Below are 26,888 nucleotides of genomic sequence, written 5' to 3'. Positions count from 1 at the left end.
CAGTAGCCGCGAGACACACCTTCAGGACCCGTACAACATCCAGGGAATGCAGAGTGCGTTCCTTGGGGTTAGCCGGAGAAGGACAAAAGGAAGGCAGGACAAGATCCTCATCAAGGCGGAAGGGAGAGACCACCCTGGGCAAAAAGAAGGGGACTGGACGGAGCACAACTTAATCCTGGAGGAAAACCATTAAGGCTCCTGACAGGAAAGAGCGGCCAGCTTCGACACCAGTCTGACCTAAAAGCTCGTGATGGGACGTGAACTCACAGCCACTGCATAATAGCCCAGAACTTTAATCACTACGCTATGTAGCTGTATCAGAAGCTATGGTCACAAGGAAGTCCAGATGAGAACAGTCAGAGAGACCCTCCTCAAAGGCTCGAAGGGAGCCGACTGCAGAGCGCGCAGAACCAAATTGAGATCCCAAGGAGACAAAGGGGGAACATACGGGGAACCGAATGCGCCACCCCCGAAGAAAGGTCACCACCGGACCCTTAAGAGCAAGGGACCTCTGACGGCCCGCGCCGAAACCTGACCTTACAGGGAACTAAGCGACAGTCCCTGCACAAGCCCAGACTGAAGAAAAGACAGTACCATCAAGATGGAAAACCGAAGGGGGGGGAACCCCGAACCCTCAAAAAAGGATAGGAAGGCCATCCAGGTACGATAGTAAATCCGGGAGGAAGAAGACTTCCCCGGACTGATCATGGTCCTAACCACTGAATCCGAGAACCCCATCTTTATCAGGATGGCGGTTTCAACAGTCACGCCGGTAAACGAAGAGACCGCAAATTCCGGTGGAAGAACGGGCCCTGAGACAGTAAGTCCTGTCCGTCGGGAAGAGGCCATGGGGCGTCCGCCAGCAACCGAGCCACGTCCGAAAAACCACGCGCGGCGAGGCCACTCTGGGGTGATGAGAACGGTCGGAGTCCCTTCCGCCTCGAACTGGCGTAGACCCTTTGGCAGGAGAGGAAAACAGAGGAGGCTGAAGTCCTGCCACGGAGACACCTGCGCATCCATCCGTACGCCTCCGGATCACGGGCGCGAGCCAGGACCACTGGGATCTTGTTGTTGAACCCGGACGCCATTAAGTCCACATCCGGACGGTCCCATCTGTGGCAGATTTCTTCGAACCCTTCTGGATGCAGAGACCACTCGCTTGGATCCACCGTGTTGTGGCTTAGAAAGTCCGCTGTCCAGTTGTCCATTCCTGGAATGCAAACTGCTGACAACACCGGAACGTGAGTCTCCGCCCACGTCAGAATTCACTTCACCTCCTGCATCACCATCCGGCTGCGGGTCCCGTCCTGATGGTCGATATAGGCCACGGCCGCGGCATTGCCCGTTTGAACCCGCACTGGGAGGCCCGCAAGGAGAGAGGTCCAATAGGAGAGAGAGAGCGGAAAAAATCGCCCTCAATTCCAGAAAGTTGATTGGAAGGCGAGACTCTGCCGCCGGCCAAATTCCTTGAACCGTGCGAGACTGGAAAACGCCCCCCCAACCCAGGATGCTGGCATCGGTGGCGGCGATCGTCCAGGAGAATGCGAGAAAGGAACTCCCCGACCTCAGGTTCTTTGGGAACAGCCACCAAGGGAGAACTGCCCGAACCCGCTGAAAGGTAAAGGATCTCCTGTTGCGCCAGGCGAGTGTGAAACTGGGCATATGGAAAGGCCTCGAAAGAGGCTACCATAAGACCCAGGACCTGCAAGTATTCCCGAATGGAGAGGCACGGGGAGCGCAGCAGATGCGACACTGCCCCCTGGACCTGGGAGGACTTGAAGGCTGGTAGAATACTTTGGCAGCCGAGGTGTCCAAAATCACCCTCCGGAAGGAGAGCCTCTGGGACGGGAAGAGGCAGGAGTTTGGGAAAGTTACCAGGCAGCCGAACCGTTCCAGGGTCTGAACAGTGATCCGGACGCTGTCCGTGGTCTGCGGTAGAGAGGGGGGCCTCTATCCGGATATCGTCCCGACAGGGCAGCAAAGGAATGCCCCTGGTACGAAGAAGCGCCATGAGCGGTCCAGGACCGTGGCAAGGACCCGCGGGGTGGTCGCCAACCCGAAGGAAGGGCGACAAACTGACAGTGTCGACCCATAATGGCGAAGCGCAGGAATCGATGGTGGGATTCCGCAATCGGGACATGTGATAGGCCTAGGAGCAGCAGGGCGGGCTGACTGGGCCCTCTAGTGTCGGGAAGGCTGGTGCAAAGGAAGGCCTCTTTGCGGGCGACCTGAGACCCCCGGCGGAGGAAGCAGGCGACGGCCTACCAGATGAGAAACGGCAAAAGGCATGCAGAGACGAACTCGTCCAGCTGATCCCCACAAGGCCTGGAAACCCCAAAGGGAAGATTAGCAAGGGAACGCTTGGTGGAGGCGTCAGCGTCCCACACCTTCAATCAGATCTCTTCGCGCTGAGTGACAGAGATGGCCAACCTGCGGGCAAAGAGGGAAACAATGTCCCTAGAAGCTTCGCAAAGAATGTTAGAAGCCTGAGACATCTGGAGAACCAACTCCAGTGTGTTAGTAGCCGCATCTCGTACCGCCAGTTCCTGGTGGTGGTGTTGTAACCACACCGAGAGAGCACTGGCTACCCCTGCTGAGTGAAAGGTAGGTCACAGGGACGCGCTGCCAGCGAAAAAAGGACCTGGAAGAGAGTCTATGCGTCTGTCTACAGCATCCTGGAAAGAGGAACTGACTAAGACAGGAAGGGCCACATAATTGGCTAATCCGGCCACCGGAGGATCCACCTTAGGGGGAGGAGACACCTCTCCTCGCCGTCAGCAGGGAAAGGAAAGTATATTCATGCGCTGGGTGGTCGAGAACCTTATTAAGACCACCCCAGGCCCTGGACATGACCGCGGAAAAATCCCTCATGGACCGGGAACATGGTAGTCTCCGACTGCCTGGACGGAAAAAGGGGGAACTCCTGACCAGTGGAAGGAGGAGAATCCCCTTGGAGAATAAAGGTGTCTCGGACAGTCACCACTAAGTCAGCCACCCTGGTGGAGAGCTTAGGCGAGGGGTCCCGCTCCATGACCTAATCAGAGCCGGAAATTCTCCTTCAGACTTGCGCTCCCTAAGGGAGGGGAGAGTCGCCCGAACGCGCCTCTAGACGAGGGGGGGGGGGGGGAGAGCCAGAGCCATCCGAGGAGGGATGCTGCTGCTCACGCTCCCTGTTAGTATTCGGGCGTCTTCTGTGGAAAACCACTTAGAGAGGTGGTTGGCGTCACAGGATTTGAAAATGCCCTATAGTCCAAAAAGGACGTGGCTCGTCCGAGCCGGATAATTCTCCTTCGGAGTACTCTCCCTAGGGAGGGGGAAGAGCAGTCCGCAAGCGCCACCGGCGAGGTGAGGGGGGTGGAGAGACAGAGACATCCGAGGTGGGATGCTGCCGCTCACGCTGCCTCTTCGTAGTCAGTCACCCACTGTGGGGACCACTGAGAGAGATGGAGTCGTTAGCGCCACAGGATTAAAGGACATGGTTGCCTTGGTGACTAAGACCAATTTAGCGGCCGCGCTGGACATGGCAGATGCCCAAGCGGGGACCGCAGGCCCCCAGGGACGTGGAGGAGGGGTGGAGGAGGGGGGTAAGGCAGGGATGCAGGCAATACTTATCTGCTCCTGCAGAACTTCTCCCTCGACTCCAGGACCAGCAGGGATGCACCTCATCAGGCTTCTGACTCCTTGTCCAGGAGTGCAGTGTTCTGGTGGAGGGTGGCAGCAGGAGACCCAGTAGCTGGTGGGATACCGGAGCTGCAGGTCGAGCCCGGATCCACTTGTCTTCTTTGGGGGGCAATGGAGGCAGCCAGGCAGCGTCCAAGGACGGCAGCGGGCATTCCACGGGGGACCAGGAAGGCGCCATGCCGACCTGTGTCCCCATCTAGAATAATATAAACAATTTTTGAAGGCTGAAAGGGGCTTTGAACTCAGAAAGCCTGGACATGGGGCAACAGCAGCAGTACCACTGAGCTACCAGCTTGCCTGGCACAAAACGGAGTAGAGTGATGAGGAGCTCCACGGCCATGAGCAAACAGAGTCTCCGGTGTAAGGAGAGTCAGAGCGGCATGCCGAGGCTCCGCCTCCCCTAACGCGTCATTATGGCGCGAAAAAAGCGCGCGAAAATAAGCGCGCGCGCGAAAATATGCGCGTGCGCGAAAATAAGCGCACCACGTGGAGGAGCGGCCTGCCGGCGGGCGCTGAGGGAGCGCAGCAGCCAAGGCCCGACGAGAGAAGCGCTGAAGCCCACAGTTTAAGGGGAAGAGATGCCAGTACTCCAGTGCCAAAATGAAGAAAGTGCCCCATCAGGATCCTTCTTCAAGCTCACCCAGGCAGCCACAGACAAATAGACACAGAGGGAGGGGGAGGGATTGTGCAACACTTATCTGCTCAGCATGCTCCCTCGATGTCCAGACCAGCAGGGATGCGCCTCTTCAGACTTCTGACTCCAATCCAGGAGAACAGTGCTCTGGAGGAGGGTAGGCAGCAGGCGTCCCAGCAGCTGGTGGGATGCCGGAGCTAACAGGTCGAGCCCGGATCTACTTATCTTCTTGGGGGGAAATGGAGGCAGCCAGGCAACGTCCCAAAGACGGCGGCGGGCACTCCACGGGGGACCAGGAAGGCGCCATGCCGACCTGTGTCCCCATCTAGAATAAAAATAACAAAAAGGAGTAGAATCAGAGAGTGTCAACCTCCTTCACCAGACACTAAGCAAAGACTGGGTTCCTCCTGGTGGAGTCTGGGGGTATAGCCCGAGGAGGAGGAGCTCTTTCATTTGCATAGTGTCCCTCCTACTAATACCTCTAAGCTATACCCATGGTCTGTGTCCCCCAATGGAAAAAAGCACGAGAAAACGGATCCGCCCCCCGTTGACTTTCAATGTAAGTCAGGACGGATCAGTTTTGACAGACTTTTTTTTTAATGAATAATGCAAACAGATCAGTTATGAACGGATACAAGCGTTTGCATTATTGGTGCGGATCCGTCTGTGCAGATACAAGACGGGTCCGCACCAAACGCGAGTGTGAAAGTAGCCTTACAGGGACTAATAAAATGGGGAAAAAGTTTATTCCCTAAAGCATTTTATTCATTGGTCGGGTGATCAGTGGCATATTCAGACAGAGCAATTATAAGCCCATGTAAAAGGACTTTCAGAATGAAGGGGCTGCAGTGTTAATGTGTTTCCATTCCCTGCACAATCAGTGGCTAGCGGCACTGTTCTGAAGGCAAAATGCTAAAAAAAAACTCAGTCCCTTAAAGGGAATGTGTCATCAGAAAATTACCCACTGTTTAAATCAAGTTTTTCTGTTAAACGTATTTTAAAGATTTTTTGGGTAATGTTCCTTTTAATTTTCCATGTCACTGTATATATAAAAAAAATAAAAAATCTGGCTGTTTTTGCACTGGCTACTAAGCCTAATAATAAGCGCCACGTCTTTGTCTGTACAAATCACCACAGGCAGGATTACAATGAGAGATAACACAGGATCCCCCATTTACAACAGGTGATTGTCACAGTTTATCTGCTCCTTCCTTGTACAATGACCTCTGCACAGGTCACAGAGGTCTAGAAAACTCTCCCATAGAAGTCAATGATGTCCCCTTCAGGCCATGGTGTCTATGGACCATGCGGCTGCTATAAAGCATGTCTCTGACAACATGGCTGCCCCATAATCAAATACACTACTGAAAAATGAAAAAGAACACCTGAGCGGAGATTGACAAAGTATAAAATAATAGTGGAGCTTGGTCAATGATCACACAACCAAGGCGGTGCACCCTTTATTTTGGGTTCTGCAGTAGGGTATATATTGAGGCAGGGTCACATTAATACCGGGCATCATCTCCCATTGCTGCGTTACAGGCTGCCACTCTGCCATGGTAATGGTCATACAGATGCTGGATATCCTCCTGTGGTATGTCATTCCAAGCTCTTTCAACTTGGACCCATAGTTCTGCCAACTAGTTGGCTGCTGTGCATGGTAGATCCGTCACCCCATCCAGTCCCAGACATTCTTGAGGGGGAAGAGATCTAATAATCAAGCTGGCCAGGGGAGCTGCCGAATACCTTGAAGAGTACGTTGTGTAGCACAGGTGTGTGGGCTGGTGTTATCTTGCTGGAACACCACATCTCCTAACTGGATAATAAAAGGTAGTTGGTCAATGCAACCTCTGATAAAGCCATAATTTGCCCCAAAGCAGAACCTGCCTTCATCACTGAACTCTACAGGACACACAGGAACACCACCAGGTGTCATGGTGCAGGGAGTCATTAGCTATTATAGCTGTTTCCAACTGTTATTAATGGAGGGAACATTGACCAGCCCTTTGGTATGTCCAGGGCATTGCGGAACCAGTCCTAATGCCTTTCTTGACTCATTTAGGAGATGTGGTGTTCCAATAAGATAATGCCAGCTCACATACTGCCCCTGCTACACAACATGCTCTTCAATGATATCCAGCAGCTCCCCTGGCCAGCTCGATAGTCAGATCCCTCCCTCATCGACAATGGCTGGGACTGAATGGGGCGACAGGTATCTCATGCACAGCAGCCAACAACCATTTTGGCTGAACTACAGGTCAAAGTTGAAAAAGCATGGAATGACATATCACAGTAGAATATCCAGCATTTGTATGACTATTACCATGCCAGAGTGGCCGTGTGTATACCACCCAGTGTTAATGTGACCCTGCCTCAACATATATCCTGCTGCAGTACCCAAAGTAAAGGGTGCCCCACCCTGGTTGTGTGATCATTGACCAAGCACCACTAGCAGTTTATACTTTGTCACTCTCAGCTCAGTCGCATTTTCTTTTTTTTGGTAGTATAGAATAAAAAGAAAAAAAAATCTACAATCAGAAAATAAAAACAAATTAGAAAAAAAAAAAGATACATGTCACTATCTAGTTTTAACTGGCAGTAAAAATTGTAAGTGACGCATTCCCTTTGATTACCAGAATCAGAAAGGGGTCACAGATTGTTACACAATGTACATATTTGACATCACTATCCATGGAAGGATTACACAATTACTTTTTGCCTAAAAAATTCATGATATTTTCTCCAATTTTAAATAATAAGAGAGCCTAAGGCTACTTTCACACTGGCGTTTTGGCTTTCCGTTTGTGAGATCAGTCATGGGCTCTCACAAGCCGCCCAAAACGGATCAGTTTTGCCCTAATGCTTTCCGAATGGAAAAGGATCCGCTCAGAATGCATCAGTTTGCCTCCGTTCTGTCTCCATTCCGCTCTGGAGGTGGACACCATAACGCTGCTTTCATCGTTTTGCTGTCCGCCTGATGAAGTGGAGCCAAACGGATCCGTCCTGGCACACAATGTAAGTCAATGGGGAAGGATCCATTTTCTCCGACACAATCTGGCACAACAGAAAACGGATCCGTCCCCCATTGACTTTCGGTGGTGTTCAAGACGGATCCGTCATGGCTATAGAAGACATAATACAATCGGATCCGTTCACGACGGATGCATGCGGTTGTATGATTGTAACGGAAGCGTTTTTGCAGATCCATGATGGATTCTCAAAAAACGTTACTGTGAAAGTAGCCTTACCTGTCCTTCAACAAAAGACAACATCAACAAAAAACAAAAATGTTGGCCTAAATGAAATAGAAAAATATAAACTATTTAGTTTTGTACTATTCTTGTTGGCTTTATGGGCCTAATATCATGCCATCATAAAATGCTGAAACAGACCATCTCCTAAGTGCTTAATCACATGCAGTGAGTCAGAATGAGTGGGCTGGCGAGGTTTATGTGAGAATGTAACTATGACAATGTTGCAGAAGCTCAGGAGTGTAAGCAAGGACAAAACACACCTGCCAGTAAGTAGTAATATGTGTGAGCAATATTAACTCCCTATACACATTTCACCACAAAATTTGATGCAAAATCCACTACAGATTTTTCATAGTATGAGTGGACATTCATACCTCTATTACTAGTATAGCCCAGAGAGCTACTGGCCTCATACTGATGGAGATGTGGCCGAGGAATGAGCAGTATGTTGGAGATTTTGCCTAGAGAACTTTCATCTGATGTTTGACTCCGTCCCTCTTCAGATGGAAATGGACGACTCTGCTGTGATGGGCTACAGGAAGCATCATAAGAACAAGAACTTTTCCGTGTCTGAGCCTCCCTCACAGGCCTGTGCGAAAGAAAATGGTCTAGTAATGGACACTTGCATAAATCATCATAAAATGAAAATAAAGATTTGACTAATAAAAGCAACACTAGATAAAGGATGACATGTACATTACACGCCTTGTAAAATGTCACATACTAAAATCATAAAATGATTGAGGTTTCTTTAGATAGGTACATTCACACGGAGCTGTCAAAATCCGCCGCATACACTGTGGCAGAAACCGCTGCATCTCCCTGCTTGGCATGGTCGTGGCTTCAAACCACCGGCCTTGGAACTGAAGCTCAGCCTCCCATTAAAAAAAATAGGAGGCAGTCACCAAACGGCTGCCCCCAGAATTTTGGAGCGGTATCTGCACCAAACTTCCCCCAGATGAACAGGGCCTAATTGATATTTAGAGTTACAGTCTTCTGGTCACCTGAAGGTTGTAGTGCGCTGTGCTCTAGAGGGACCAGGCAAACGAAACACCATAGAATCATAGGCATCGTAGTCCACTTGTATGGGCAGGGCATTATCCGTCTCTTTGGGGCTTCCAAGTGCTTGAAAAAGAAGAGTACATGATAAATAAGAAGGAAACAAAAACTGCACACGGTAGACTTCGATCTGAAATAAACAGAATCTGGAATTCTTACAGCAAAATGAAGTCATTCATTAATAAAGGGACACGTGTAAATGTGTAGGAAAAAGACAAACAGAAAGATATGTAAAACATACATGACTCTCTTCCAGTCCGCCCCTTCTCACTGACCACCTAACAGAAAAGGACACAAAATTAATTAAAGAAATACCTACAACACATAACACAAAGTTTATGATATGCCCTTTCCAGTTACCTTACGAGCTGCCAGCTTGATGCGTGGGGTAAAGGTGTTATTCAAGGGTTGACTCTGCGATGAGTAGAAGCTGAGAAGAAAAATAAGGTCAGAAAATGTCCCAGTTTTAGCGGATGATCTGATGTGACGCCATATCATCTCTTTCTCTTAGGGACTATTCACATCATGTTCCCCCCTCCACCAAAAAAAAAAGAATACCTCTAGACGTAGACACTAAATGTGTGCATAGGCTCCATTAATCAGACAGGGGCACAAAGAGTATCCTTCTGCCCCGAGTCTGGCTGGTATACGTCAGTATACGGTAAAAAAAAAACAGCACAGCAGACTGCGCTATTCCGTTCTGAGCTGTCCTGAGAAAAAGATCAGTTTGAAGAGTCTATAGTAGACTATAGGTGACAGAATGCAGCGGGAGTATTAAGGGTCGCCCTGCACACACAAACTTATAATTGCTTGGCTCTTGTCAGAGAGATCGTTATTAGAACACATCCGTCAGCAGATTTGTACCTATTACACTGGCTGACCTGTTATATGTGCACTTGGCGGCTGAAGGCATCCATGTTGGTTCCATGTTCTTATATGTCAGCATTGCTGGGAAAAATGAAGCATTAATATATGCAAATGAGCCTCTAGGAGCAATGGGGGCGTTGTCATTACACCTAGAGGCTCAGCTCTCTCTGCAACTGCCGTGAAGTCTGCAGTTTGAGTGAAAGGACCAGGCAGTGTAACCATGATCAGGCCTGGCCCTGACTTCTCCTTAAGTCAATCAAAGAGCAAAGGGCGCAGCAGTTGCAGAGAAAGCAGAGCCCCTAGGTGTAATGACAACGCCCCTGTTGCTCCTAGAGGCTCATTTGCATTTATTTAAACTTCATTTTTCTCAGCAATGCGGGCACATATGAACATGGGACCAACACACATGTCTTCAGCTACCAAGCGCACATGTAAGAGGTCAGCCAGTGTCATGGGTACAAATCTGCTGACAGGTGCCCTGTAAGCCTTCCAACTCTAAATCCCCCCGTGGAGAGGAGAAAAGTACGCCTGGGTGATGTATCCCGGGATATGTTGCAGCCTTCAGGTGTCCACACAGCGTATAGCTTTGAAGTAAGGCTGAAAACGTGATGTGAATCCAGCCTTATGTGCTCACCTGTGATTGATCCAGTGTGGGATGTTATAGTCATCTACAAGGCGCGAGTCTCCGGAACTACTCTTATTGTGCAACTGAAATAGAAAAGGCATGTTACACGTTCATCCAAAGCCAGAAAGCCCTTTTCTAGCTCCAGGACAAGGCTGCGTTTATTCTCCAGGACCAGTGCCTCTGCTGACCTTTACCGGACACATTACACAGACAAGGGTGACGCTGTGTCCAGAATATTACCTTGAAGAGTGGCACAGCGTGGAGCGGCTGTTCTCCCATACACACTAGGTCTACACCAATCCCTAGAATGGTATACAATTTGAGGTAAATGATAGGCAACAAAAATATATTTTTAATCTTCCATACATGTTCATTTAGTCCATTTTCTGACTGTTTGCTAACTTTGAAAGAACTTGAAAATTCATAAGAAAAATCTTTATTAACATACAAAGTTTTTTGGCCTATGGATTACCTATGCAGCCTCAATATAGATAGATATTCACATTCAGCAATCTCTAGCACTCCAGCTGCTGTGAAACTACAACTCCCAGTAAACACACCTGCCTGTCTGGGTAGAAAGCATGCTGACAGTTGTAGTTTCACAACAGCTGGAGTGCAGGAGGTTTCTGAACCCTACAATATTTCTAAGGGACTGTTTGCCGTGTAATCTTGGCACGAACACCCGCACCGAAATTTCAGCGACAGCCGTGTGTTTTTTTTAAAAGTGGTTTCTTCCTCCTATTCATTGCAGTCGGAGGCAGCACTGAGAATCATGGAGTGGTGGCTTAAAGCAGGGCGGCGCCAAGAAGGGACTGTTTTTGGCGTGGCAGCAGCTTTAAAGGGAGTCTGTCACCCACCTGACTGGTTTAAAACAGATCACATTTTTCAGTGGGGCACAAAGACATGACACAGATGTTACCTGTGTTTAGTTTTTCAGATGCTTCAAATCGCCCAAAAAGTTGTTTTTATCATATACAAACTGAAAAGAATGGCGTGGCAATTCCTGCACTTGCGGCCCGTTGCTATTGACGATCCCCAGCAAAAATGCATACAGTGGAGGATGCCCGCAGCGAACCACAAGTACCACAATAGACATCCTACACAAGATAGCAATTATGTGGATGTGATAATCAATATAACAATATAACAAAATAGTAGCAAAGACAGGTGCACTCTGCGGTCTTACTAAACCCTCAAACTGATTTTAAAATTGAGAGATTAGCCAACATGTCCTACAGTGTAGGACATGTCTGAGCCCGAGCACCGCGCCAAGGTTTCTCAAGTAGCTCGGGACCTAACACTCACCTAACCTGGGCCGTATGGGCAATACCTGGAGCCAGTGGGCAAATTACTGAAGCATGAGGCCGACTCACAAACAACTCACCAGTTACCTCCAGCATGTAACCATGCTAGCAATGGGAGGAGGGAGGAGTCTGCGAGTCCCAGTTAAGACTGGCTGGTATGGCCCAGGCCTCACAGGTGCACCTAAATGTAGCCTGTGGATGGAAAACAGGCACATTTAAATTGGAGTTTATACACCTCCAAGTATCTCTATATATACAAACTGAAAAGAATGGCGTGGTATTTGCCCGCTGCCTCCTGGTATTGCCCATACGGCCCAGGTTAGGTCCCGAGCTACTTGAGAAACCTTGGCGCGGTGCTCGAGCTCAGACATGTCCTACACCGTAGAACATGTTGGCTAATCTCTCAGTTTTAAAAAATCAGTTTGAGGGTTTAGCAAGACCGCAGAGTGCACCTGTCTTTGCTACTATTTTGTTATATTGTTATATGTTTTTTTCATATGCTAATGAGCCATCGCAAGTGCCCAGGGGCAGAGAGTTTTCTGAAAGTGCCCAAGTTCACCTGCCTCACTTCTAACTCCGCCCCTCAGTAAGCTCAGGCCAGCCCTGTGGCTCTGTGACATCATATTTCCCTATAGGCCGTTCGCGCATCGCTGCCAGGCATGTGCAGTGTTCTACCCACTGCTGGCAGAGGCACAGAGATATGCAGTGCGCATGCGCTGATTTCAAGCCAATAACTGGACCGGCAGTGATGCACGAACGCCCTATAGGGCCACAGGGCTGGCCTAAACTTACTGATGGGCAGAGTTAGGCGCGAGTGAGGCGAGGAAACTTGGGCACTTTCAGAAAACTCTCCGCCCCTGGGCACTTGCGATGGCTCATTAGCATATGATAAAAACGACTTTTTGGGCATCTGAAAATCTAAACACTGGTAACATCTTTGTCATGCCTTTGTGCCCCACTGAACAATGTGATCTGTTTAAAACCGTTCAGGTAGGTGACAGACTCCCGTTAAACTGCTGCCTCCCATTGCAAAGAACGCGGCCGCCGGCGGGCTTTCCTTTACGGCTGCTCACGCCAAAATTTGACGGTGAAAAACTGTGTGAGCAGCGCCTTAAACTGGCTATACACATTCAATAGCTGTTGGCCGAACAATCGTTCAGCCGACAGCCATATTTCCCTCCTAGATTCCTCATACACACACACACACACACACACACACACACACATGAGATTGGCTTGACCGAACATGTCTGAGTATGCTATGGGGAGCGCGGAGAAAGCTGCTGCCCGACAGGTCTGGCGGTGGCTTATCTCCCCAGAGAAGAAAAGGATTGGGCGAAAATATTCTTTTCGCCCAATCCTCGTCTCCTGACAGCTCCCCACACACATTAGCCAGTCAGCCAAACCTGTTCTCGGCGGGTTTGGCCGACAAAAGTAAAATCTGTATGGCCAGATTAAGCCTCTCACCTACCACTTCTTATTTGGCAATACTAACCCCCTCATTTAAACTGCATCTCTACCATTTCTTTCTTACTAGTCATTTTATTTGTAACCTCTTCTCAAATGCCATGATTTCTACCTCGGGCTCTTCTACCACTTCTTCAACTGTTTCATTTGCCTTTTGGTTTTTGTAAAAAATTCAGGACAAATGCACTTTATATTTGATAGACAGAACATTGTATTTTGAAAAACCTATAAGATTGTTATGGCTGCTGACTTTTACCATGAGTCTATATTAAATTTCTGTTCCGGAAACTGTTCAAACACAACTTATGCTACAACCAGATACGTATCTCCCCACGAATCACTGTATTTGCCATCTTACCATTATCAATCATGCGCTGCTTCGTAAGAATCATGAGAGAACGGTCAACCTGAAATACCCCAACACCAGGAGTGATGACAACTGACATCTGCCCTGTCCGGTCAAAGTTTCGGTTTATATAATGCTTGTCAAACACTGAGAAATGAAGAGTAAATAGGAAATAGTCACATGTCAAAATAAAGAATACCACACTTTTATAGTTTTGCTGTAAAAGAAAGCATAATTACCATTGAAGGACAAATTAATGGCTTCAAGATAGTTTCCTTGGTCAGATGTTGAGTTGTATCCTGGAGGAAAGGATTCTGAAAGCGCAAAAAAAAAAAAAAAAAAAAAAAAATCTGCTAAAAATGACAATACTGTATGATAATATAATAAAGGTTTCAGACCATATTGTATCCACAATTGTATCATTGTATCTATACAATCCGCTACCTGCATTTTCCAGTCGCACCAGCACAGGGTACTGGATGAAAAGCTTCTTAACGGTTACTAGCAGTGAAGTCCATTCTTCTCGCCTTTCATTCTGTACCACCACCCTGAGATAAAAGGCAACAGAGGTTATATTCAACTATAGCGAGCTTATAAATGGTGAACTAAAAGTAATCTATGTTCACAATGTGTCCCCCCCCAGCTCCATTCGACAATCTTCTGGTGCTTTGTTTGGTTACTTCAGGTGTGGGTACATATGTGGTCACATGTATTGCGGCAACAAATGATTGGCCTCAGTGGTAATGTGCCCCCCAAGCAGCACATCATTGCTGCGTCACGTGCCACTAAGGGGATACATCACCACTGAGGCCAGTCATTGGGCTGCAGTGGCACAAGTGATCTTGTCCATACCCCAGCCCAAACTAATCAAAACACAGTTTAGCACTGAAGAGGTGGGAATCAGGAGAGTATGATTATTTTATTAGGTACAACATGTTAGGTTGTGGCCTGGATGAGTTGAATGAAGCAAGAAGTTGAGCATGCACACTGATGCTTCATTCAAAGTCAGAGACGGAGCCAAAGACGGCCAACTTAGCAGATGCACGCATGCTCAACTGCTGTTTAACTGAACTTAAACCCACAGTCTTGCAGTTGGGGGTAGGGGGAACACAGGGTCTAGCATTAAACCCAATGATATCACTAGAATGGTTTAATATGGATTTAAATACTTGTAGAAGTCTTCATAGAATCTGCCCATGTGATCTTGTAAAATGGTGGCATTACTGCGATGGGCTTCTGGAAATTCATCTAAAAAAGAAAAAAAAAGAAAAAACATGATACTCCGGGTCCATTCACACGTCCGCAATTTTGCGGAACGTAATTGCGGACCCATTCATTTCTATGGGGGAGCACGATGTCCTGCCCGGAACTGGAATTGCGGATCCGCACTTCCGTTCCCGAAAAAAATAGAACATGTCCTATTCTTGTCTGCAATTGCGGACAAGAATAAGCATTTTTCTATTAAGTGCCAGCGATGTGCGGTCTGCAAAATGCGTAACGCACATAGCCGATGTCTGTGTTTTGCGGATCCACAAAACACACACGAACGTGTGAATGGACCCTAAAACAAAATCTGTATCTGGCAACTCGTAAGAATGCATTAAAGATGGTATAAAAACCCACAGCATTGTTAAACGACAGGCGTAACATAAATGCTAGACAATGGAAAACAGGAAGCAAAATAGAAATAGTTGGCATAAAGCAAAGGTTTCAATAGAAAATGCTATCAAAGGGTGATCATAAGGCCGGACATACATGGTTATCAGTCTGATAGAGAGGCAATTGGGCAAGGAATAGTCACCACAAATGTGTGTTTTATTAAACCTCAAAGGAGATATAGATATATATATATATATATTATATATTCCAGCACGTCTCCCCTATTCTGTTGGTCCTATGGCGTCTCATATTAAGGTAACACTGAGAAATATATAAAGAAATCTTGGCACGCATGAGACCTGGACAAAAACCTTACTAAATGTGTTAATACCAGGAAGAGATACGTCAACATTGGAAAATGATGGAGTATAAGCCCCCGATCAAAAGAGAGATAAGTGCCCACCAAGGAAGGTGCAAAGACATAATGAGGGGAAATCAGTTGAACAGACCCAAAAACCATAAAAATTGGGGGTAGCCTGGAGGGAAAACAGTTTCCTCAAGGATCAAAATCATCCCATTCAGTTATGCAGCTGACAGATTTTAAGAGGAGAATGGCAATGTGGTAGGCAGAGGCACGTAGAGGATTATAGTAAATACTATACCAAGAGACGGTGCCCGAGACTCCATAGAAGACTGTCTGGACCAGGCAGACCTAAACAGAAGCTGAAGAAAAAATACCCTGGAAATAGGTAGAAGCAATACCGATGCCTGAAACATGAAAAGTGTCTAGACTCGTCAGATCTACCGCCATACTGTAGCAACTCCATCTGAAGGAGAGAATGTGGTGACAGCAACCAGAGATGGTTTCAGGAGGGGAGTCTTATGTGGCCCATCACCACGAAAGCTCCAGAAAAAACTGGCGATATAAAAAATAGCACCAGTGCAGGCATTCCATAGCTGAAAGGGGAAATACGAGAACCCAATGAAGATGGATACTGCCCAAGCAGACAGAATCTGGGGGGTCGGGGGGGATCAGGGGGTGCAACTACTTGCCTTGTGGAAGGGGAGAAGTAGCTATTAGCAGTGACAACAACTGACAGTACAACCGCTCTACCAGGGGAGGGGAGCAATGCAGACGACTCAAATGTGTGATTACCCTCTCCTAAATGAGGTAACACTGATGCCATCACACCATCAATTGTTAGCTCCCATGCCCCACTTGTGAAGGGAACAAAGCGGTAAACAAGTGCCATAGAAATGCTGTGCTATTGGCAGATGACTAGTGCCATAAGGAGTGAGTGAACTTGTCAACTACAGCACCAAATGCAGCATAAATACGACACCCGTTGGAGCTACTGCATAAATACGACACCCGTTGGAGCTACTGCACCCAATGCTAGCATAACATGAGCAAAAGTGCCACCTGTGGGAGAAGAAGGATATATGACAACACCTAGGAACAGCGTTTGAGCTACCGCACACAATGCCAGGGCCGATACTCCGCATGGAGGAAGGTAATGTGGTAGAAACTACAGAGCCGGTGCCCAGTGCCAATGCGTCATGTGAGGAAGGAAAAACACAGTTGCTGTCACCATTTGAACGCAAATGCTCCACCTGAGAAGGGGTCATACAGTAGTAGCCACAGAACAGGAGTAACCAAAGTAAGGCTACTTTCACACCTGTGTTCGGTGCAGATCCGTCTTGTATCTGCACAGACTGATCCGCATAATGCAAATGCTTTTATCCGTTCAGATCTGTCCTGACTTACATTGAAAGTCAATAGGGGACGGATCAGTTTCCAATTGCACCATATTGAGTCAGTGAAAACGGATCCGTCCCTATTGACTTACATTGTAAGTCAGGACGGATCCGTTTGGCTCCGCATCGCTGCTTGCAGCGTTTTGGTGTCCGCCTCAAAAGCGGAACGGAGACCGATCGCAGCCAAACTGATGCATTCTGAACGGATCCTTATCCATTCAGAATGCATTGTGGCTGAACTGATCCATTTTGGGCCACATGTGAGAGCCCTGAAACTGATCTCACAAGCGGACCCAGAAACTCCAGTGTAAAAGTAGCTTAACTAGTGCTAGCGCAAATACTGCAAGTGAGAAGGAGGCCATACAGTAGTAGCCACAGTATCTAGGGCTTACGCAAATACTCCACCAGAGCAGATGGCCATACAGAGGAAGCCACGGAACAGGAGTAGCCACGGTATCCATGGCTAGCGTAAAGACTCCCTCAGAGAAGGAGGCCATACAGTAGTAGCCACAGTATCTAGGGCTTGCGCAAATACTCCACCAGAGCAGGTGGCCATACAGAGGAAGCCACGAACAGGAGTGGCCACGGTATCCATGGCTAGCGTAAAGACTCCCTCAGAGAAGGAGGCCATACAGTAGTAGCCACGGTATTTAGGACTAGTGCAAGTACTGTATCAGAGAAGGTCATACAGTAGCAACAATGGCATCTAGGACTAGCGCAGATACTTGTCACGAGTAGAGGGGAGGGGATAACACCAAATGACACACAGAAGGAATAGACTTGAGTCTAGACCTCAAAGCTAAGGGAGAGGGATGGTGACCTTCTAGGAATCCCTAGACCTCTCCCTGACTCCTGCCAGTATGAGTAGACCCTGAAGGTGGAAATACTCATACAACGGAACCTAGGCCCTGAAGACCCTGGAATGCCCTAGTAATGATGGCAGGGAATGACACTACTGGTTCCCTCCCAGATGAAGGAACCAGTGTCTTTCTGAGGCCCTGACAACAACACACACAATCGAACAAAATGCAAGACAAAATGCACTTAGATTAAAGCAGAATAGAGGAGCAGGAGATCCAAAGGAACAACACACCAGCTCAACCAATTAATATATAAAATGGTCAAAATAAAGGACCACCACAACCATAGTTACTTTTATTAACGCTTCATGTGTAGATACATCAATTTCTCTGGTACCAGGAGTAAGGTTACTTACAGGGACAGGAGAATCTGGTTTATATAAAACAAGAGAATGTCAGTCTCTCATTAAGCCCTCCGGGTAACTGGGACCAAAACCTATAGATCTACTCGGTTTCTTTCTGGAGGATCTGTCGGTCCCAGTCACCCTTTCTAGGGGAGGGTCTCCCCAACACAAGTGCTGAAAATTATATTGCTCTGGGGTCTCTGTTATGGTGTTACCATACATGGTCAGCCACCAGGGTAGTGTCGTTCTTCTTAATATCGTTTATATGCTCCAAAATCCGTTGTGGGGGTCCTTTATTTTGACCACCTTATATATCAATTAATGATCATAAATAATGTATCAGTGGTGTTTTGTTCCTGGGAATGAACTAGGTGCCAAGATTAGTCCATGTTTTATTCTTTTGGTACCCCCAATCGCTAGGTGGCATTGTGAGTTATCTCTTTGCGGGCTGTGTATTATTAGCCATGGCCTCTAGGTTTACAGCCCTCTTCCCACCTCCCCCTTCGTTTTACCTCCTTTTGTATGCGATTCAGTATGTTGTTGTTCCCTTCTTCATCCCCCTTCCCTATTAATGGTGCTTTCTATGGAAGAGTATACACGCCCCCTTAGAGTATAGTACAGCTGCGCAATCGGCTTTTCCACGGGCCGCATTGAGTCTGCGTTCCTGTGAGTATCGATACATGGGATTGCTAAGTGGGCCATGCTTCTGTGAAACTAAGGGGGTTAATAATCCTTTGGGGGGTAACACCCCCTGGACATACGGTTGTTAACCACCCCCTTATGGGACAGCCGTCATGTGGGTGTCCCTCCATCTGAGAAGGAGGCTTGGAGCGCTTATTGTTTGGAGGTGTGTGAGAAGGGGGTGTGGATTTAATTATCTACCTAACCTATGGTTACCTGGCTCTTTGGTTGTGGGTTTGTTTTGGGTGGACTGACAAGGTTGCCAGCAAATCAGGAGGTGCAATACTTAGTCTACGCCTATAGTATTCCCTTTTTAAATCAAATATTTTCCCAGGCACAATGGAGCTATCATCTGGCTCCAGGAACCCTCTTTTGGTCAAACAACCGGCAGACTGAGTGTGTATCTGCATTTTTCCCACATCGAGCAGAGTGGTATGTAAAGTCTTACTTATCACTTATAGGAGACGACACCAGTCACTGTGTTGCAGGTAATGTCTGGCCTTCAGTATAGAGTTATTGTACATTCGTACACTGTTGCCGTTTACTGGTAACTATTAGCTGGACTATTTTAATTATCTGGAACTACGTCTCTGTTTAATATGTTCTAAAGTACTAACACTGCTGGTTGATCCTGTATTGTTGACTCTGTATTTTAGGAGTATATGTTTTGACCCGTGGTTCTGGCTGCCCATGTATCATTGGGTTGGCATTTTAAATTTTATTGTTTTTTATATGATTGTGATTCTATACTAGCAAGGGTCCTTGTTATTAGTATACTCAGTAATTTTGAGACTGTCAGGAAAAGAACCAGATAGCTCAAAGGCTTAATTTTTTTATGATTTACATATTTAATTACATTCCATAATTATATACTTGACCTTAAGCCCCAGCCACATTAAGTGAAGAGGCAATGAAAGGCTTAGACATGGGGATGGGGGCAAGGCTCAGCGGGTCACAGGAGCAGGAGAGAGTATGGGTGTTAGAATTTCACACCCGGGAGACACAGTTCCCGCCCCCCAAAACAGCCCATAAGGTGGAGCCTAGGAGGCAGCAAAGCCAGGGCTTTGCGTAGAAGTGAGCCCAACCCAAAGGATTTATGGCTGGAAGGATTGCGGGAAAGAAGCAGGAGTTTCAGCGGGGACCGAGGAAGGCCTGAGATGACCGATGCCCTGAAGAGAAAGGCAGTGGCCACCCCAGGAGGGACGCTACCACTAGGAACACACACGACAGGCCTAGGAGGAAGGTGGAGGGGACTGGGGAGAGTTTGGCGCCACAAGTTTTTGGCAAAAAGGAGATTTTTGTATAACTTACCAGTTAAATCTCTTTCTCGCTCTTCCTTGGGGGACACAGACCTTGGGTATAGCTCAGCTCCCTAGGAGGCGTGACACTAAGTAAAACTGTTAAGCCCCTCCTCCATCAGCTATACCCTCGGCCTGGAGATAGAGGCTACCAGTTGCGTGTCCAAGTAGTGAAAGGATAACAACCAATAACGGAAACAACCAGCCAGCAACCCAACGGGGCGCCAGACCATAACCCTGTAACCAAACACAGAAGGGTGGGTGCTGTGTCCCCCAAGGAAGAGCGAGAAAGAGATTTAACTGGTAAGTTATACAAAAATCTCCTTTTCTCGCCCATTTTCCTTGGGGGACACAGACCTTGGGACGTTCAAGAGCAGTCCAAGAAGGGAGGGACCACAAACCCAAGGCGGAACACCACCAGAGCATCAGGAAACCGCTGCCTGCAAAACCAGGCGGCCCAAAGCAGCATCCGCTGATGCATGCGTATGCACCCTATAGAACTTTGTGAAAGTGTGCAGAGAGGACCAAGTGGCTGCTTTGCACAACTGTTCAGCCGAGGCCCGATGCCTCTGCGCCCAGGAAGCTCCGACTGCTCTGGTGGAATAAGCAGTGACGCCGAAAGGCGGAGGTCTGCCCTTGGCTCGATAAGCCTCAGACACCGCCAGTTTAATGAAACGGGCAATAGCCACCTTGGAGACCGCCAACCCTCTGCGCGAACCCTCCGGAACCACAAACAGGGAGTCCGTGCGCCGAAAGGACCCGGTGACCCCCAAGTAAATCCTCAACGCCCTGACCACATCCAGACGGTGCAGTTCCCGTTCTCTGGGGTGGGAAGGAGAGGGACAGAGCGACGGAAGGACGATGTCCTCATTGATGTGAAAGGCGGAGACCACCTTTGGCAGGAAAGTCGGGACAGGCCGAAGCACAACCTTATCCTGGTGGAAGATCAGGAAAGGTTCGGAGCAAGAAAGAGCCGCTAACTCCGACACCCGTCGGAGAGACGTGACGGCCACAAGAAAGATGACCTTGCAGGACAGAAGGCGAAGGGAGACCTCCCGTAAAGGCTCGAAGGGGGCTGATTGGAGCGCCGAGAGCACCACACTCAGGTCCCAGGAAGGAACTGGAGGGCGGTACGGCGGAACAGAGTGAGCCACCCCTTGTAAGAAGGTCTTAATTGGCCCTAGAGGGGCCAGGGGACGCTGGAGAAGAATAGACAGCGCCGAAATCTGACCCTTCAGAGAACTGAGGCACAGCCCCAGGTCCAGACCCGATTGGAGGAAGGACAGGATTGTGGGAAGAGAAAACCGGAGAGGTGGGATGCTCCGGGACTCACAGAACCCCAGATAGGACCTCCAAACCAGATAGTAGATCCTAGAGGATACGGGCTTACGAGCCCGGATCATGGTGCGGACTACGTCCGCGGAGAAACCCCGTCGCGTTAAGACGGCGGTCTCAATAGCCACGCCGTCAAACGTAGCGAGCCTAAATGCTCGTGGAAGATCGGTCCCTGAGAGAGAAGGTCTTCCCTGGAGGGCAGTGGCCACGGTGCGTCTGCCAACAGCAACATTAGGTCGGCGTACCAAGTCCGGCGGGGCCAATCCGGGGCGATTAGAATCGCGGGAACGCCCTCTGCCGCGATCCTCCGAAGAACCCGTGGCAGGAGGGGAAAAGGAGGAAAGACGTACAGAAGGGAGAATTCGCGCCACGGAAGGACGAGCGCGTCGGCGCCGTATGCCTTCGGGTCCCGTGCCCTGGCCAGGTATAGGGGGACCTTGTGGTTGAATTTGGAGGCCATGAGGTCCACGTCGGGGCGACCCCAGCGAAGACAAAGGGCTTCGAACACCTCTGGGTGCAGGGACCATTCTCCCGGGTCGATGGTGGACCGGCTGAGGAAATCCGCCGCCCAGTTGTCCACCCCCGGGATGTAAATCGCAGATAAGGCCGGCACGTGCGTCTCCGCCCAGAGGAGAATGAGGGTCACCTCTTGCATCGCTGCAGCGCTGCGAGTGCCTCCCTGATGGTTTATGTATGCCACAGCCGTGGCATTGTCCGATTGGATCCGAACAGGGTGGCCCCTCAGCAGATGGGTCCAGTGTCTGAGGGACAGAAGAATCGCCCTCAGTTCCAGAATATTGATTGGAAGTCTGGACTCCGATAGAGACCAAACGCCCTGGACGGACCGGGGAGGGAAAACCCCCCCCCCCACCCCCGTAAGCTGGCATCTGTGGTAATCACCAGCCAGTTCAGTGGAAGGAAGGACTTCCCCAAGAGGGATATGCAACCACCAGCCGAGGGAAGCCCGAGCCAGGGGAGGCAGAAGAAAGGTCCTGTCCAGACTCCTCGGTGATTTGTCCCAGGCCGACAGAATTGCCCTCTGAAAGGTGCGGGATCGGAATTGTGCGAACGGCACCGCTTCGAAACAGGCAACCATCTGTCCCAACAACCGCATGCTGGATCTGAGGGAAGGGCGGTGATGACGGAGGAGACTGCGAACCGACCCGCGAAGGGCCAGACGCTTGTCCGACGGAAGGCGGACCTCCGCCAACTCTGTATCCAGGAGCATCCCCAGGAAGATCAGCCGTCTGGAGGGGGTAAGGGAAGATTTGGGGTGGTTGATAATCCAACCGAACCGCGTCAGGGTCTCCAGAGTGAGTTCCACACTGCGGGATGTCTGAGAGAAGGAGGGTGCCTTGACCAGGATGTCGTCCAAGTATGGGAGAAGAAAAACACTTCTTGAACGTAGAAGGGCCAAGACAGGGGCCAGGACCTTGGTGAACACTCGAGGAGCCGTCGCCAGACCAAAGGGAAGGGCGACGAATTGGAAGTGATCGTCCCCCACCGCGAAGCGCAGGAAGCGGTGATGACATGGAGCAACCGGAACGTGGAGGTATGCATCCTGAATGTCGATTGAGGCCATGAAATCCCCTCTTTCCAGGGAGGCCACTGCGGACCTGAGAGACTCCATCCGGAATCTCTGCAGTCGGAGAAAACGGTTCAGGCGTTTTAGGTCCAAGATCGGACGCACTGAGCCTTCCTTCTTGGGAACCACAAAGAGGTTCGAGTAGAACCCCCTGAACCTTTCCGTCGGAGGCACGGGGGCGACGACACCCTTGTCCATTAGAAAGTGAATGGCCGCGAAGAAGGCGGCCACTCGTACGGGATCTCGCGGAGGACGGGATCGGAAGAAACGGTCTGGCGGAATGGACGCAAATTCGATTTTGTATCCGCAAGATACAATCTCGAGCGCCCATGCGTCTGAGATGTGGGCCCGCCATACGTTCCTGAATAGGAGAAGGCGGCCCCCCACCCGGGTGGGTGGGGGCGCACCTTCAGGCAGAGGGCTGCTGGCCTGTGGGAGCCCGTGCAGGCTGGGACTTGCGCCAGGTAGGTTGCGTCCGAAAAAAACGGCTTCTTGCGTCTATCCTGGGCTGGGCCAGAGGAAGAAGAACTGGCCGCGGGTCTAGACCCGGTGGGCTTGCGAAAGGACCGAAAACGGGACGAACCAGCGCGACCACGGGGGGCGCCCATTGGCCTGGACTGGGGGAGGTGAGTACTCTTCCCACCCGTGGCCTCTGATATAAGTTCGTCCAGACGGGTTCCGAAAAGGCGGGAACCCGTGAATGGTAGGCCGGCCAAAGAGCGTTTGGAAGCGGCGTCCGCCGCCCAAACCTTCAGCCAGAGTTCCCTCCTGACAGAAACTGCCAGGGCAGAGGAACGGGCAGTCAGGGCACCCGCATCAAGGGAGGCCTCACAGACGAATTTTCCGGCCTGAACAATTAGTTGGGCTAAGGAACGGAGGTCCTGAACAGGGACGTCCGACCCTAACTCCCGTTCCAGTTGCAAACCCCATTCAGAGACCGCTTTGCCAACCCAGGCGGAGGCAAAGACCGGTCTAAGGGCCGAACCAGAGGCAGTAAATATGGCCTTGGAGAGGGATTCCGTACGACGGTCCTCAACAGACTGGAGGGAAGATCCGTCCTGTACAGGAATAGTAGTGCTTTTGGACAGGCGAGCCACGGGAGGATCAACCTTAGGCGGGGATGTCCACGTGGTCACAGAATCCGCTGGAAAGGGATAACAAATGTCCAGCTTTTTGGGTGTAATAAAGCGGACGTTAGGCCGAGTCCAAGCCTTGGATACCACAGAAGAAAAATCAGCGTGTATGGGAAAAAACCTTGGAGGCCTGTTTGGGGCGGAGAAAGGGGAGGAGGGGGGGAGGGGGAGGGGGAGGGGGAGGGGGAGGGGGAGAAAGATAGCAGCGTGGGGGGGGAACGGCGTGGGGGTGCTGAGGATGCTGCTGTGCTGCATTGTCCTGCAGATGAGCGCTCAGAATGAGCGACCACGGGTGCCCCCCTTACCCAGAGGGGTAGATGCTGCAGATAGGGACGGGGTATGGGCTGGAATAGCCATCTCACCGTCCGACGTCTTCACCCTCAGTCCTTTCCAGCAGGGTCGCCCCTTCAGCCACTGGCACCGCAGTGGCAGGAAGCTGGAAGAGGGGCTTGGCGTGCGGGCGACCCCCTAGCTGGCGGGATGTAGGGGAGCCATTGCTGCCCAGATCCTCCTATTGCTTCTGTGGGGGAGGCAGCAGTGCAGATAAGTTGGCACTGGCGCAGCTCAACCCCGGGAGAGCAGAGAGGTCTAATGCGTCTCTGGTATCCCTAGGAAAAAATAAAATAACAAAATTAGAAGAAAAAGTAAAAATAACAAGGAGAAAACAGCCCTGCAGTAGCAGGGAGTGTCTTGCCTCCTTGGACACTAAGCTAAAACTGGTAGCCTCTATCTCCAGGCTGAGGGTATAGCTGATGGAGGAGGGGCTTAACAGTTTTACTTAGTGTCACGCCTCCTAGGGAGCTGAGCTATACCCAAGGTCTGTGTCCCCCAAGGAAAATGGGCGAGAAAAACTTTTTTTCCCCCCCGTGTTCACTGGGAAACAAGGAGAAGGTAATATTCTTAACTATCTAACAGTTTCTGCCCACCCTAAATCCAGCCATGTCACCTTCATTGGTGTGCTGCCCCTTGGGAAGGGCAGCTACACCGGAAACAGGGGGGACTTCCAGAAGTGACGGTTAAGGTGACCTGATCGCTGGTGGGATATTTGAAATCCACTGTTGCTCCTTGCCTTCTAGAGGTGGGGAACGAGCAGCCGGCTTGGGGACTCACTAGTCTCTTCCCTCGTGTGTGGGAAAACAGGTGTTTGAAGATCTTAAAAAAGAAAGATATTTGGCAGACCTGCAAAAAAGGTGTCTGCCTCCTACAGACATTAAGCTAAAACTTATTAGCTCAGTGTCTGCAGGAGGGGTATAGCTGAGAGAAGCAGCTAACTCTTTTCAGCTTAGTGGCAGCAGCTATTCTCATGGTCTTCTGTACGCCCCATGATACGGGCGAGAAAGATCATTTCTATGCCAGCATACGGCATCTGATCAGGGCAATCATTCAGGCCATAATCTGGCCATGTAAAAGACCCTTAAGACAAGTGGATGCAGCAGGAGCTTCCATGCTGGGTCCTGTGCGATGTAGGACAGAAAGATTGTTAAGCTCTGCCCCCATCAGTCAGTCTCCAGCTCAGTTTCCATAACCCCAGCCACTGCATAGGACATATATTCAGTTTATGAGGGTGCAAATATGTCTAAATTTATTTTTATACATACCTATGGATTTTGCATCATAAAATGTTCTAGAAAAAAGTACAACAGTAATTTCATGACTGCAGTTCTTTTCCTGGAGAAATAGTGAAAATATAGCCATCAAACTCATGTAAAATCTCCTCAAACCTTACAGAAAGAGAAAACAGTTGGTAATTGGCTTGCTGAACTAAGATGGTCATATACTGCCCACGACACCTCTCACCTCCAACCTATTCATTAACATGCATGCTTAAAAGGGTTGGCCACGTTCTGGCTATTTGTGACAAATGTGTAGGTAAGATGACTATATGGCTATTACTAATATAGCCTCTGTTGATATTCGGTGCCATTTGTTATATTTCCTAAGCCGTGCCCAATTGGTAGGCAAATCTTATCTGTTGTTCACATAAAAGTCCTGTCCATAAGATGGCTGCTGATGGAGGGATATGTGACCAGGTAAATCTCCTCCATTGGGATGTCTCTTCCATTCAAATACACTAAACCTGGATTATCTCCCAACAGTGAAGTGCAGATGTCAGGTACAGTGTATTTGAGAGAAGGAGACATCACATGGAGGTGATTTGTCGGCTCACATGACCCTCTGTCAGCAGCCATTTTATGGACAGGACCTCTATGTGGACAGTACAAAAGACTTGGCAACCAAGGGGGCATACTTTATGAAATATAGAAAGTGGCACAGAATTTCAGCAAAGCCTATGTAAATGCAGCTCTTCACCTTCACTGACAAGCAGGCAATTATTGGAAAGGAATGGTACCTTCCTGATAACTGCCCACTCGCTCAGCATGTGTAAATGCGCATTTAGCATTGCCAGGCATACAGGTTTATTACAACAGGGAGAAGGAGACAATATCTGAAAGAATATATCTCTGAAAGAATCAGCATTTTGAAATCCAACATCACGATTCTTATCTCCTCCAGACCTAAGATTAGGGTGTAGACGAAAGGTCCCCATACATCTTTGATTGTCAGTAGACACCAATGTCTTCAGCAGGACCTGCAGAATTTAGGGCCTATGACTACAGATAGACTGCTCCCTCCTACAGGCCAAAATTACATCATTCATCTGAGGGGCCATCTCATGTGATATTTTTATAGAGCAGATTGTTACGGAAGCGGCAATACCTAATATGTCTATAATTTTTATTTTTAGTTTTACACAGTGAAAGCCTTTTTGAACAGAATAAAATCTTGTTTTTGTGTTGCCATTTTCTGAGAGCCATAGTTTTTTATTTTATGGCCGATTGCCTTAGGTAGGGTCTAATTTTTTGCGGGATGAGATGACGGTTTTATTGGTACCATTTTTGGGTACATAAGAATTTTTGATCGCCTGGTATTCCATTTTTTGTCACCTTGCCTCACAAAAAGTGTCTGTTATAGCGTTTTTTTTTACACCATTCACCTGAGGGGGCATCTCATGTGATATTTTTATAGAGCAGGTTGTTATGGACGTGGCAATACCCAA

At 49.1% G+C, this 26,888-nt stretch overlaps 1 protein-coding gene across 9 annotated transcripts in view; it reads right to left on the bottom strand.

The window, feature by feature from the left end:
- Window positions 1–26,888, bottom strand: part of DEPDC5 (DEP domain containing 5, GATOR1 subcomplex subunit) — a 78,308-nt gene that overhangs the window by 31,968 nt on the left and 19,452 nt on the right. For all 9 annotated transcript variants that reach the window (XM_044275490.1, XM_044275487.1, XM_044275484.1 and 6 more), the window contains exons 10-20: window positions 25,429–25,498; window positions 14,407–14,485; window positions 13,682–13,785; window positions 13,477–13,551; window positions 13,250–13,384; window positions 10,361–10,422; window positions 10,130–10,203; window positions 8,989–9,058; window positions 8,870–8,906; window positions 8,574–8,694; window positions 7,944–8,158 (exon numbers count right to left, since the gene is read on the bottom strand). In XM_044275490.1, the coding sequence (XP_044131425.1) occupies window positions 7,944–8,158; window positions 8,574–8,694; window positions 8,870–8,906; window positions 8,989–9,058; window positions 10,130–10,203; window positions 10,361–10,422; window positions 13,250–13,384; window positions 13,477–13,551; window positions 13,682–13,785; window positions 14,407–14,485; window positions 25,429–25,498 (1,042 nt within the window). The remainder of the gene's footprint in view (window positions 1–7,943; window positions 8,159–8,573; window positions 8,695–8,869; window positions 8,907–8,988; window positions 9,059–10,129; window positions 10,204–10,360; window positions 10,423–13,249; window positions 13,385–13,476; window positions 13,552–13,681; window positions 13,786–14,406; window positions 14,486–25,428; window positions 25,499–26,888) is intronic.

Source organism: Bufo gargarizans, chromosome 1, assembly GCF_014858855.1.
Source record: "Bufo gargarizans isolate SCDJY-AF-19 chromosome 1, ASM1485885v1, whole genome shotgun sequence".
Lineage (NCBI taxonomy): Eukaryota > Metazoa > Chordata > Amphibia > Anura > Bufonidae > Bufo > Bufo gargarizans.
Note: the sequence above shows the minus strand (reverse complement) of the source record. Positions and strands in the feature narration are given on the sequence as shown.